Here is a 13,812-nt window from a genome sequence, read left to right as displayed (position 1 = left end):
AGTGGAGATGCACAAATTAGTCTCCTTCAGATGTTGTTGATCAGAAGCAGCAGTCAACCGTTCTTCCAGTAGTTTCCCCTAGAAGAACCAAGCAAGTGCTGTTGTGTAAGCAGCTCTCTAAATCTTGATGAATGAATGTTTTGAAGTTAATCATCAGAAAATGCTTGGCCTATCAAAAAGGAATCAGAAGTCTCTCTTGGTGGCTTCTCAGGCTCACTTGCTCCTCCTCTTGTTACAGGACGCAGAGGGCACATTCCACAACAAGACCATCTTTAGAAACACCACCACCTTTCTCTCCATCAATGTTGTGGATGTTCCTGACCTGAACCCGCAGTTCCTCAAGACCCCTTATGTGGCTTCAGTTCTGGAGGATTCTGACCAGGTAAGGAATTTTCTTGCAGCGCTCCAGTGGGCGAGATATCATCAGAGTAACAACATACCACTCTTGGACACATTCTATGGTAATAGGAGCATTGCGTTATAGGTCTCTTAGCTGGCTGGTGCTTGCAATATTAGAGACAAAACAGGCAGACACATTTAAGAGGGTTAATTTAAGTAAGCAGACAGTTACAGGTTCACAAGGTGAATGCCCCACCAGAAAGTAGTTCCTACAAACTCAGTCCTTAGGTAGCTTCTACCAATTTTAAGTTACAGAATAAATCTCAAGATAAAGCTAGCATGATTGATGGTGCAGGCAGGATCAGGAGATATGGCAAATGGCAAACCTGGACAAGGCAGACAAGAACAGATCACAACACCTGTTACTGCAAGAAGGTTTTCAAAAACTCTTTGGTGTGCAGAGATACATGAAGAAACCAAATTATTGCTTGTTCTTTGGCTTGTCGTAAAATTGGACACTAGCTTTACACTAAAACAATTCTGCCCATGAGCAGGGTTTAGAGGTAGAATCATGAGTGAAGCTATAACCCTAGGACAACCAGGCTGATGGTACACAGATTTCAAATAGACATGTCTGGTATATGTTCCATGAATGCAGGCAAGTGCCACCTGGGTAATTATTTGGCAACATACACATATATTACAAAGTGCATATATTCTTGTGGAATAAATATTTAGCTGCCATTCTTCTGTCATAATTTCTGTCTACAAAAACAAAGAGGGAGAAGAAGAATGTGGGGCTGGGTCTGTCCTCCTTATGGCCTATATAACATCACAAAAGAGGCCCAGCTAAAATAACTACCACAGGATGGATAGGAAAAAGGACTTTCTTGGTACAAAAACGCTCACCCACCAGGGTTACCCCTTGGTGGCATGCTTCTTCATTGGCTTTCTTCCCGTTCCGCTACAGAGCGGGGTGTGCTTCGACCTATGGGATACTTGGAAGCACTGATGTAGACTTGTCAATGTGAATCAAAGGAGGGACAGGAGTGGTGGGGTCTTGGGTGAGTTAAAAATACCTGTCTCCTAGTAATTCCAATGATTTAATAGATCTCTTGGAGGCGGTATGATTAAAAAGGGGCTGCAGAAGTGGGGGATGTAATTTACCTGACTTCCTACTTTACATGTTTCGGAGCCTTACCCCTAGGCTCCTCTTCAGGACCAAGGTGGACTCCCTGGTGCCACTCCTTGTTTGACTACCTCTAATGAAAGCATAAATAATACATGCTCTGCGATATGGTGAAATTCACCTTACTAATGGGGTGTCATAAGAAGATACCTATAGTTTATAGTGTCCGTCATTGATACTCAGTAGTATTTGGATTCTCATATCATAGCTCCTCCGGAGGGGTTAGGCGGGCTTGTGGTCACAGTTTCCTCAAAGCAACACTCCCACTCTGTACCTAATGCTCACCTCCCTGGGGTCTGTAGCTAATGCTCACCTCCTCGGGGTCATGGAGAAGGACATGCCATTAGATCTGATGTGATTCGGTTGACTAGTAATTAAATTGCCACGTCATCAGGGTAGGGTTGATTACTTCAAGAGTCCTGTCAAAATTCTAAGAGCAGAATATTGACCTACACCATTTTTGAGTGTTCTACCACTATATCATCACAGTCACTAATCATAGGCCCATACATATTTACTCTTATGTTCAAATCTTTAAGTTAGGTATATGCAGAGATACGAATAGTTAATGTACAATTAACCTATATATACAGGTGTGTGTGTGTGTGTATATATATATATATATATATATATATATATATGTATATATATATATATATATATATATATATATATGTATGTATATATTTTTTTCACTGAAAAAACAAAGATTACAGGGACGTTATAGTTATGCTGACACTTCACCCATACAAAACCATAGAAATTCAGCAGTTATAGTTATACTTATGTTATGAAACTATAACTTGTTGCCCAAAGTTACTTTCCGGCACAAGTTATTGTTTCTTCAGATAAATTTAACTATAAGTATAACTATAACTGCTGAATTTCTATGGTTTTGTAAGGGTAAAACGTCAATCTATCTATACCGTCTCTGTAACCTTTGTTTTTTTTCACTTTAATATTTCTGTCAGGTTGCAGCCAGCCATTCAGGGCCTTGCTTTTTCAAAGGATCCTTGACGAGCCAAGGAGAATCAGAGGAGGATCCTCGAATCCGCAGATCGGCTGATAAAAAATGGGCAATTTTTTGCCCACGAGGAGTCCCTCTATATGTGACTTAGGGGTCAGGATACCTGCATCCTGCCAGCCAATCACGGACTTGCTTTTCCTTCTAATCCGCGGAACATCTGAGGAGTATGTACACCCCTATATATACAGATTTGTTTTTAATTTATTAACTAGAAAACTACTGAACAGATTTACAACAATCACAAAAAGAGCGCTTTCTGGACCAAGAGCTACGTTCCGCCAAATTTGATGCAAATCTGTCTAGCAGTTCGGGATGTAGTCATGTTAAAAAAAATCCCTATTGAAATTCACATTCGGTAAATGCGTTTTGAACCCTCCTTTTTTTCTCAGGCCACACTTGACCAATCACCCGGAAACTTTCCGGACAGCAGCTGAAGTGATCGTTAATATTTTTGGGGAAAATTTGATGAAGATTCATCAACCGTTGCCAAATATATATTTTACAATGGAAACTAGGTTCTAACTATAACTACCTACTGGCGACCACCAGTAGGTAGTATACATATATATATAGATAAATATATATATACATATTACCTACATTGGTTGCCAGTAGGTAATTATAGTTAGGACCATGTTTCCAAAGGAAAAAAGTTTTTGACTTGCCTATATCTTTGGCACCATTTGACGAATCTTCATGAAATTTTCCAGAAAAAAGTGTTGCGGTGAGTCTTGTTATGCATGGAAAGTTTCGGGGTGATCCTTCAAGCGGGAGCCAAGAAAAAGAGGGCTCAAAAAAGGTTGCATTTCCTATGCTAATTTTCATAGGATTCTTTAGACACAACCACAGGCCGAACCTCTAGATGGAATTATACCAAATTTGGCAGAAAGCTAGCTGTCGGTATGCAGATTACACTTTCGCTTATTTGATGTGAATCTGTTCAGTAGTTTTTGAGTTATTGAAGGGAAAATAAATTTGTATATCTCTGGCTGCGAATAATTTGTGATATTCGAATATTTTTCACAAATACGCGTGCAAAAAGAAGCATTGCAATTGGCTGACTGCAACTTGATTACAAAGTTGCGGCTGCCATTTTATTTCACTGGACATGGTCCCCAGGGGTGAAAATCAAAATTGAAAGTGGCATAAGGGGTCAGGGTGAAGGTACCCTGACCCCAGGGGTGGGACATAGTTGTGTTCTGGGAGAAAATTATGGGTTCAAAATAAATTTTGTGTCACCATACACGATTTTCACAAATTATTGCGAATATGAAAACATTTGAAAGAAAAAACAGAGACTCATTTATACACTAATTCATTCACTCATACATGCAGTCTGAGACTCATGTTTTCACTCAGACATTTATGCACCCCCTCTGGCCCACTCAGACTCACACACACTTTCAGACCTACTCCAACACTCATGCATCCACTCATAGTTCCACTGACAGAGACAGGCCATGTGGCCAACCTGTGCCGCCCATAGCCAAAGGACATGCGTGGCATGGGGTTGGGTGGTTATAAGGGTTTTGCCTTGTGGCCAACCCCTGCTGTGCACGTCCGAAGTTGGAGTAACATATAATAATTAAAATTGCATTACAGAAATCACTGAAAAAACAAAAGTTACAGGGACGTTATAGAAATTCAGCATAGTTCTTTTAAGTAACTATAACTCACACCCTAAGGTAACTATAACTCGCGACTTCGCCATGCACAGCTAATTGTTCCACATATTATATTGTTGATGAAATCTTGTATGGCATCTTTGATATTATCACTGCAACATTTGCAATAAAATTATTGATACAAAACTGTGCATGGCAAGGGCGCAAGTTGTAGTTACTTAAAAGATCTCTTACTATAACTGTTGAAATTCTATTTGTATGAGCAAATTCAGAACCAAACTATAACGCCCCTGTAACCTTTGTTTTTTTCAGTGAATATATATATGTATATATATATATATATATATATATATCATGTGTACAAGACAACACGTTATGGCAGAGATCTTGCAATAAATGACGAGAAAGGCAATTGGTGTCTGTGCCCAGTTGTTTCAGTTGGAGAGGCAGGAGTGTTTATATATATATATATATATATATATATATATATATATATATATGTATATATATATATGTATATATATATATATATATATATATATATATATATATATATATATATATGTATATATATATATATATATATTAACTTGACAATATAGTGGCAGGAGATTTTCAGCATTCAAGATTTTGGTACTCAATATTGTGACTTTATATTCTATGGGATTTGTATTTCAACGGACGGGGTATCAGTCACCATTGTGACAGAGAGACCCCTCCGCCAAACTCTAAATCAGGCCCTTAGTGTATTGCACCTTACTAGGAAGTGTGAAGATATCTTTCAACTCACACTACCTGGATATCCAGGCCAACCTTGTACCTCACTCAGTGGAAGTATGCTTCAAGTCTTGGAGTACAGTTTCAATCCTAGCCACTTTCAACTATCCATTGACTTTCATTCAACATTCAGGCTACATGTTACATTATTTTTTTCCTTTTGATGTATGATTTTTGGTTAAACTCTTATTCTCATGCCTTGATCTGTCTGCAGGGCACCTCAGTGATAAGAGTCTCTGCGATAGACGATGACAGAGGGATCAATGATGTGATCACCTACATCATCTTCAGTAAGTGCACCTACATCTTCAGTTTGCATCATCGCAGGGGTTTAAGGGTGCTGCAGGGGCTGAGGCCTGTATCTTTGTTTTATAACTGATCACTTTGCTTTTGATGCGGGTTCACTGACTTGTTCTCAAGGGCACCATAAGAATAGTGAAAACAAAATGGCAATAAGGAAGTGAAAGGCTGCCATGGGAAGTATTGAGGGTGAAGTTAAGATAAAATGGAAAATTGGGGAAGTACCATAGGAGGGAAAGGAAAACCGAAATGGTAGCTGAGAGCTGCATAACCAAAGAAAGCCTGGTTGAATCCAAAACTGGAAGAACTAATAAATGGAAGATCATAAAGAATGTGCTGGGTTATGGTGTGTACCTGGTATTTGTGTAGTGATCTTCTGCCTCTAGTATATGGCTTAGCTTTGCGGCACTAGCCACAGGGTGTACTTCACATTGATCTGGTTTATCATGCAGACTAATATTGGATTGGCTCGGTGCCCTCTCCTCCTTGTCCGCCACAACCAATGGCTGGGTTTCTGATCAATGGTTCAAATGCAATTTATTCACGATTCTTATTGACTGATTTAACTACAACAACTTGCCTCAAAAAACAAGTGCAATGAAATTTAGGGGCATACCCCTCAAGTAACATATTTGAAAGCAAGTGGGAGGGGCTACCGAGGTGTTAATGGCTCATTGACCACTCAATGAAAAACCACAAGCTCACTTGTAACCTACTCGATCGAAAGAACTCAAAATATCACTCATTCAGATGTACTCTTTAAAGACACATGCATTTACATTTGTGTTTGCCATCCCCAGTATATATGTGAGATAATCCCAGTGTCTTTGGATATGTCTTGTGCTTCCAGAACCTTGGTACATGTCATTCACATGATTTTTGTATGTTTATGTACCTCTTGGTCTCAGTATGTATTTTTGCCATTCCCTGTGTAACAGTGCCTGCCTAACTATTTTAAGTTACCAGTGACTGCATATGTGTCTTGTACCTGTTGCCAGTGTTCACTATTCCTAGTAGCTCTGTTTCTGTCTGGCGCTCCCTAAGGTGTCTGTTGGTGTATTGTCTCCCAGTGTTTACCATAATAGAGATGCAGTAGGCCTCTCACAGTAGTCATGCCCTGTTATGCCCTGTATTTATGACCCTCTTGACTGCGTCTTTCTGCCCCTCTTTTCTCACACTTTCATTTTCTCTGTGGAGGACTATGGCTACAATTGCAAGGAGAGAACAGGGTATACGAGCAGAAGGGTTAGGATGGGAAGAAAAGGTGCAGGGGATACGGGAGAGTAAGACATTTTTCAAGAATGAGGTAAAGGGGCAACATGAGGGGGAAGAAATACAACAGTGAGGATAGAAAAACACAGAAACTAGGCCTGTGGAAGATCTACTTCAAGGGGGTGGATTAAAGGGAAACTAGGAGGGGGCAGAGCTACAACAGGGAGGCCAAAAAAGCATGGAACTGTGAGGTTTGAGTTCTTGTGTTGAAGCTGAAGAAAGCAAAACAGAGAGCTACCTTGAGGAGGTGGAAGAAAAGAGGGAATAGGAGGTGGCAGGAGAGAGAGATACAGTTAGGGCCTCATTACAACCCTGGCGGTCAACGCCCGCCGAAGGTTGAAGTGGCGATCGTACCGCCAACAGGCTGACGGTACAAATCACCATATTTTGACCGCGGCAGTAGCGCCGCAGTCACACCGCTGGTACCACCGGTTTACCGCCATGGTTGTCTCGGCGGTCAGAATCCGCAAGGGCAGCGCTGCTTGCAGCGCTGCCCTGGGGATTTTGACTCCCCTCCCCGCCAGCCTGTCCATGGCAGTAGACACTGCCATGGAATGGCTGGCGGTAAGGGGAGTCGCGGGGCCCCTGGAGGCCCCTGCACTGCCCATGCACTTGGCATGTGCAGTATTGGGGCCCCAGGCACAGCTCCGTCGTGATTTTCACAGTCTGCCTGGCAGACAGTGAAAAGAGCGACGGGTGCTACTGCACCCGCCGCACTGCCACATTGCCGCCGGCTCCATTAGGAGCCGGCTGCAATGTCACGGCCGGGTCGGCAGGGATGTCCAAATGCGGCCGGTGGGTTTCCGGCCGCATGGGCGGCCGACTAGCGGTCCTACCGCTAAGGTTGTAATGTGGGCCTTAATTTTCTAAATCCATAACGAGGACAGGACCTCTGAGGTGGGAGACCTCGCAAGAGGAGAAGAGAGTAAACAGAATTTGGGAGAGCTGTCTTGAGGAGATGGAAGAAGAGAGAAGTGGGAATTGAGGTAGTTAGCAAGCCAGAGGAAAAAAAAGGAGTATTTGGAAGTAGGGATGCTACCATGACGGAGAGGAGATCGACTTTGGCGTTGGGCAACTTCCAAAGTTGGGGGCAGAAGAAGGTACTTTGAGAGGGCAGGGAATGCATTAAAGACACCATGGGAAGAGGGACCAAGAGGATCTTGTTGGGAGAGGGAGAGGCACTAATATAATATGCTCAGTTCTCACTGGTCGTCTGGGAGACATGGAATTACATTTTTTGAATCTCTGTTTTTGCTTTAGATGCCACCGTCCCTGGACTGTTCAGCATTAATGCTTCCACAGGAGAGATCGTCGTAAATGCCACGATTGACAGGGAGCAGCTGCTGGACTCCAATGAGCAGGTCATTCTGTTTGTTGTGGTAAGTGCGGGTTACACACTTGAGACACCTGTACCCAGGGGCAGATGGCGCAGTGGGAATATTCAGAAAAAATGTGAAACTTAGTGATAAGGCTAGTCTGGAAGCACAGAATTATGGAAAGTAATTGAAAGCAGGAAAGGATGACACACAATGAGGTTGTGCCATTTTAAGAAGCAGTCAATTATAGGGGTAAATCAAAGTTAAAATTGAACGTTTGTAGATCTGGGCAAGGGGGGGTATACTTCCAGAAAGTGGAAAAGCTAGGTACCTTGATGTGATGGTTCACATGGTGAACTGACGAAAGCATGTCAAGGGGAGTTAATAGAGAGTACAGAATGCCTGGCTTTACCTCTGCCGTGGAGAGTTTGCTGTGGATTACATGGTTCACGTAGCATACAACGCTAGTCAATTCACCTAAAATCCTACATCAGAGGTCAGATACGCTGACTTGTGGAAGCTCTAGGAGGATACAAAGATGTTTCGCCAGAGGCTAATGGACCAGAAATCGAGTCTGTGATTGCCTTTCCACACACACTTATCAACACTCTCCGAGGCAGGAGAGTCCTCTCAGCTGGCCACTCCTTCTCACACGGTATAGCACAGCCCAAAAACCCTCTAGTGACACTGGCAGTTTCTCTGATCCTTCTTTACAGTAAGAGGGCAGCCTACCTGCAGAGTAGCAGAGTTGTGGTTACCTTTCTACTAGGGGCAATAGAATGTTAGGCCTTTATTAGTAATGTGGGTTACTAACATTCAGCGTAAGTAGGACTTTAAATTAATGAAGCACACACAATAGCTGAGTACGGATAAAATGATGGAGAGGTTATCTGATTCAGTGACACATTGTGCCTAGATGTAATATACCAGTCTGGCAGTAGTTGAAGTGGTCTAGTGCTATTTTGGAGGCAAGCTACAGTCTTCTTCAAGGCCACCCTAGTCCATATCTGCTTCACCACCCATTCAACAAGCAACACAGCAGTGCTTTTTTCTCTTCCAGGCTGAAGAAGCACATGTAAATATCTACAACCAAACTGCATGGACCGGCACAGGAGTGACAGTCCAAGTTCTGGATATCAATGACAACACCCCAGAGTTCTACAACTGTGAGATGCCTAATTGTGACTTTATTACTCCGGAGAATAAATACGTGGGCACCATAGAGGAGCATGCTTCTGGCCGGGTTCCTGTGGAAAACCTGACTATCACTGCTCACGACCCTGACAAGGTAAGACACCAGAGCAATATTGACAACTCAACAAGGTAACACAGCTTTGGTTTTGTGACACACTGTAAAATGCAATGTGGACAATATTTCTGCGATGCTGATATGGGACTGTGGTCCAGCCTTCCAGACCCTAACATGGTATTGCAGCCAGGTTCCGATGACACTAACAAAGGAACTCAGTATGGAACCTGTTGACTCTGTAATATAACATTATCTGGGCTCACTAACCAAACACTGTAATGCTTCTTATCCTTTGTTGACAGAGCCTGACAACGGCAGACTTGGGCTTCATTCACTCTGACAGGGTAGGATAGCTGAAATCCCGTCTACGCAGTCAAGTAACTAATGAGAAGTTTCTTTTTGAGGGATCTGTTGAGTCCAACTTGACAGGGTAGGGCACACTTACCTCAGCTGAGTACTAAGGCTATTAGACCTGGGAACAGTTGAGAATTACTCTGTAATCTGATGTGAGATCCATTAATGATCTAAACAGGATATCCTTACTTGGTCACCAGCATCATACATTCCCTTTACTTACACCTCTGACTGAATGAGTTGTCAGTATGGAACTGTGTCAGAGAGACTAGTATCTCTCACAATAACAAGATGTTGCTTGTGAGGAGTAGCTCATTAATTTTTGTTGTTTTATTTGTGTTCTAATAGTTGCAGCTCTACAAAGAAATGCAAGGATTAGGTCATACATGACAACTTGGATCTCTGAAAAGAATACATATTCTCTTCATATAAGGGCAGATATGTTGTGCAACAACTGCCTAGAGTTTACATCTGGAAAATGTCTAGGTATTCTGAAGATTTTAAAATTGATGTCTGATTGTAATAGCAATGGTGGTGCACACATTTAACATGTTGAATGTCATCAGGCTATCTTTGAAACTACTCATGAAGTAAGTGTTGGTAACTATATCTCACAAAATAGAGAGCATTACGTTTTGAATTAAAAAGAAACCTCAAAACAACAGCACGCACCTATCATGGGATGCAAGTCTCACACAGACACTCTGCTTATTTTGTACAGCTGTTAAACGGGACCTTCACTCTGTCCCTGGAGGGTCCTGATGCCAGCGCCTTCTTGGTCTCCCCAGCCAAGATCATGAACACTGGCGAAGTGCAGATACAGGTCAGAAACCCTGCTGCAGTGGATTACGAGGCAGAGCAAGTAATGCACGTTGTGGTAAGTTGGGGACCACTGTTCCAGAGTTCATGCCATCTCCAAAGTTAGTTGCTTCCATTGATTGATAGGTAATGCGGAGTATCACTGTTGTTGGAAGATAACTTTTCACAATCTACTTTTACTTGCTACAGAAAATAACTTTACTCATCCAGGTCATATTCTATGATAAAAAAGAGTCATTCTAAGTTATGGTACACATCATCAAACAAAAGTGATATTTCAAAAAACAATCCGGTGAATAATCTCACAATAGGTCTCAAAACTGAGACAGAAAACCATCAAGCATGAGGCCTCTGCCAAGAAAGCCCTCGAGATCTTTCCGTTAAACAAAGGCATCTGGGAATGTTGATTTCAAATTGTTAAACACACATATGTTGCCCTCTGTTTTGCTTCCTTTTTCATGAAGTTTTTAACTGATTTTATAAGGCCTTATAAAGGTTTTGTCTCTGCATTACAGCATTTTACAAATCTTATAACTAAGTAAATTAAAAAAAAATCAGGGAAAACACAAATACACGAGAACCACAATTACATGTCAGCAGCACTTTTCTTGCAAGGGGGCGAGAGGAGAATGATGCTTTGTCAGATGGCACAATCCTCTGTGCCAATGTGAAATGGCTGCAACCTGTTGTGTCCCACAGTGGGAAATATCACTCCAGAGATGTGATCCGTGCTTAATTTGTGCTGGTGATTGCTGGTGTTAGGCGCCAGTAGGAAGAAGGCGAACTGTGGAGCCACAGATAAAATAGAAAAGGCTTTATTGTTCTAAAGTTTCCTAGCGATGGAAGAAAATGTTAACAGGTCGAGGAGCAGCATCCAACTGACTAAGGTAAGTAAAGGAAAACAACTCAAGAGCATAAACTCTTTGAGTGTAATCTTGCACTACCCGTGAAATAAACAGAATGATAAAAGAACTATAACTGGAATACACTATCAACACAACATACCTCCTTTGGGAACAATAACTAAATTGGATTTCAGGTACAGGAGAACATGGCGGGCTACGTCAATGGAGCAGCGCGCTAGGACGCTTACTGGTTCCTTGGTGGTGAAGGGTGGATGGTGACGGCGCTGCTCGGGGGCAAGATTATATTTTCGGATGTGCGAGCCGGTCGGATACGTGTCGCAGTGTACTGAAGAGAGGAGTGAGGCGGCTGGTGCTGGGCACTAGAGTTGTGCCACGCTGGAGCTGCATCGTACGCGCCGAGGATCAGCGCGTATTCCCCTCCGGCGGAATAGCAGCTGCGCCAGCACAAGTGAGGCCGCCTGGGAGAGAAAAGAGAAGCCAAGGGCTCCGGTGCGGAGTGTGAAGGGAGCGGCAGCAGGAACAGAGGTGGCGACGGCTGGAGGAGCGGTAAGACAGAGTGGGGAGGGACTGTGGCATCCCCCCAGACCTATGAAAGTAGGAGGATTTGGCCAGCAAGTATTAGATAAGGGCCACTCTGTTGTTGAGGATAAAGGGGAGTCAGGCAAGGGGAAAAAATCTACTTCAAAAAAACTTGAAGGAAGAAGGAGTTCTATGAGGAAGGAAGGGGAGAATAGGCATCAGGTGAAAAGTAAGCTTACGCCTTCCCTGAGGTCAAATTTTAGGGTTAGACCCGAGGTCGTTAAATTTGTGCCTGGACAGGTAAAGACCCAGAACAAATCGGTGATGGAGGTCTCTGGTTTACAGTCAATGGATCCTTTCTGTGATACCAGTGGAACTGTTGAAAAAAGTGCGCTTTCGTCCTCCCAAGCTAATGGATGTTACGAGTAGGGACAAACAATGTGTAAGACATTTCCCTCAGTGTAGAATAGTAGGAAAGAGCCCACCTCCCCACAAGCAGTAATTTCAGTCCCAGCGGTTTCCCGGATGCCTGAGTCCCCAACATTGTCAGAAGCGACAGCTCCGTTAGCTTCTGCACCTCCTTGTCTGATTCATGGCTCCTCGCTTGAGGCAGTGATTCTTTCCATCTCAGAAGAAATAAAAAAGGTTTTGCAAATTCAGAAATAAATCAAGGGGAGATAAGGGAAGCCTGCGAGGTACTAGAAAGGAAGTTTGATAGTTTGATGGAGAGAAGAAACCGTGGGTGGTATGAAGGAGGAATGGAGTCGACATAAAGAAGAGATTCAGGTGTTAAAAGGGAAAGAGCAGGAGTTACAAAATAGATTAGAGCAACTGGAGAACTATTCACGAAGGAATAACTTAAGACTTTTGAAGGTACCAGAAGGTGAGGAAGGGGGAAATCTAAAGTCCTATGTGGTCTCCGCATTAAATCTGCAGTTGAGCTTGAGGAGAGCAATGAAGAGACTGGAAAAGACATTCAGAGAGTTAATCATGACTCTTTTACGAGGCGACTGAATAGTAGTAAACCTTGAAGAATCTTGATACATTTTTTAACCTATGAGTTGAAAGAAAAGATCCTATCTAGAGCATTAAAACAAAAATCTTTAGGTCTGATTTGTCTAGGTCTACCATGGATAGGCAGTGGGAATTGGGAAAGCGTTTGGAGGAATTTAAGAGTCTGGGGGCCTCGGCCCAGCTGAAATTCCCAGCGTTTCTTAGAGTCATGTATAATAACAAAATGCATAACATAAGGGATATAAATGGAGCAGATAAATTGCTGTCAGTTATTAGGAGTGGGCAGATCGTACATCAGTGAAGGTTTTTTTGTCTTTTTCTGTTAACTTAAATACACCCAGGAATACAGGGGCGTTCCAAAAATGGGGCCAACATCAGTCTTTATATTGGGAGGGTTCTCCACGGGAGGGATAGGGAAGGGGTGTTGGGTAGGGAGCATTTGGGAGGAAAGAAAAAGGAGCCTTGTTCACCCCGGTTACTTTTTACATAGTATTTTAGAGATAGCTAGTAAGGGTAAGGGTCAGGGGACAAATGGAATATCATCGCAAATTCTTTCTTGGAATGGTAATGGTTTGTGAACTAGAGGAAGAAGAGATACAATAGTGCAATATCTGAGAGATTTAACAGCACAAATTTTGGTTTTGCAAGAGACCCATCTGGCAAAAGATGAGTGTATGAAGTTATTTAAGACACAGAGGTGGGTTCAAACGTGTATTTGTACTGAGCATAACTTTCATTCAAAAGGTGTGGTTATTTTGTTTAAACAGTGACAACAAGCAAACATAGTAATATCAGACATAAGATCAGACTCAGCAGGGTGCTGGGTTATAGTTAAAGTACAGGTCGATGGCAGAAACTTTGTTTTAGTTGGGTACTATGGCCCTAATTGTGATGATATAGAACCACTTAGACGGCTTTTCTCCCAGCTTTTTGAATTTTTGGATCCGGTTATAATGATGGGAGACTTTAATGTTGTGCTAGACAATAAACATGATAGGACGGATAATTGAAAGTCTTTAGGAACCCCGAAATCTCAACAATATCTGATGAGGATGATGAAAGAATTTGGCTTGTGTGACATATGGAGACAGCGAGTCGGTAACAAAAGGGATTTTTCCTTTTTTAACAAACAATATAGACTTGCCT

At 42.4% G+C, this 13,812-nt stretch overlaps 1 protein-coding gene across 3 annotated transcripts in view; it reads left to right on the top strand.

Annotated features, from left to right (window-relative positions):
* The window catches only part of CDHR2 (cadherin related family member 2), a 497,387-nt gene that overhangs the window by 278,585 nt on the left and 204,990 nt on the right, over window positions 1–13,812 (top strand). For all 3 annotated transcript variants that reach the window (XM_069244564.1, XM_069244565.1, XM_069244566.1), the window contains 5 exons: window positions 239–382; window positions 5,172–5,247; window positions 7,790–7,908; window positions 8,906–9,133; window positions 10,170–10,325. In XM_069244564.1, coding sequence (XP_069100665.1) covers window positions 239–382; window positions 5,172–5,247; window positions 7,790–7,908; window positions 8,906–9,133; window positions 10,170–10,325 — 723 coding nt within the window. The remainder of the gene's footprint in view (window positions 1–238; window positions 383–5,171; window positions 5,248–7,789; window positions 7,909–8,905; window positions 9,134–10,169; window positions 10,326–13,812) is intronic.

Source organism: Pleurodeles waltl, chromosome 7, assembly GCF_031143425.1.
Source record: "Pleurodeles waltl isolate 20211129_DDA chromosome 7, aPleWal1.hap1.20221129, whole genome shotgun sequence".
Lineage (NCBI taxonomy): Eukaryota > Metazoa > Chordata > Amphibia > Caudata > Salamandridae > Pleurodeles > Pleurodeles waltl.
Note: the sequence above shows the minus strand (reverse complement) of the source record. Positions and strands in the feature narration are given on the sequence as shown.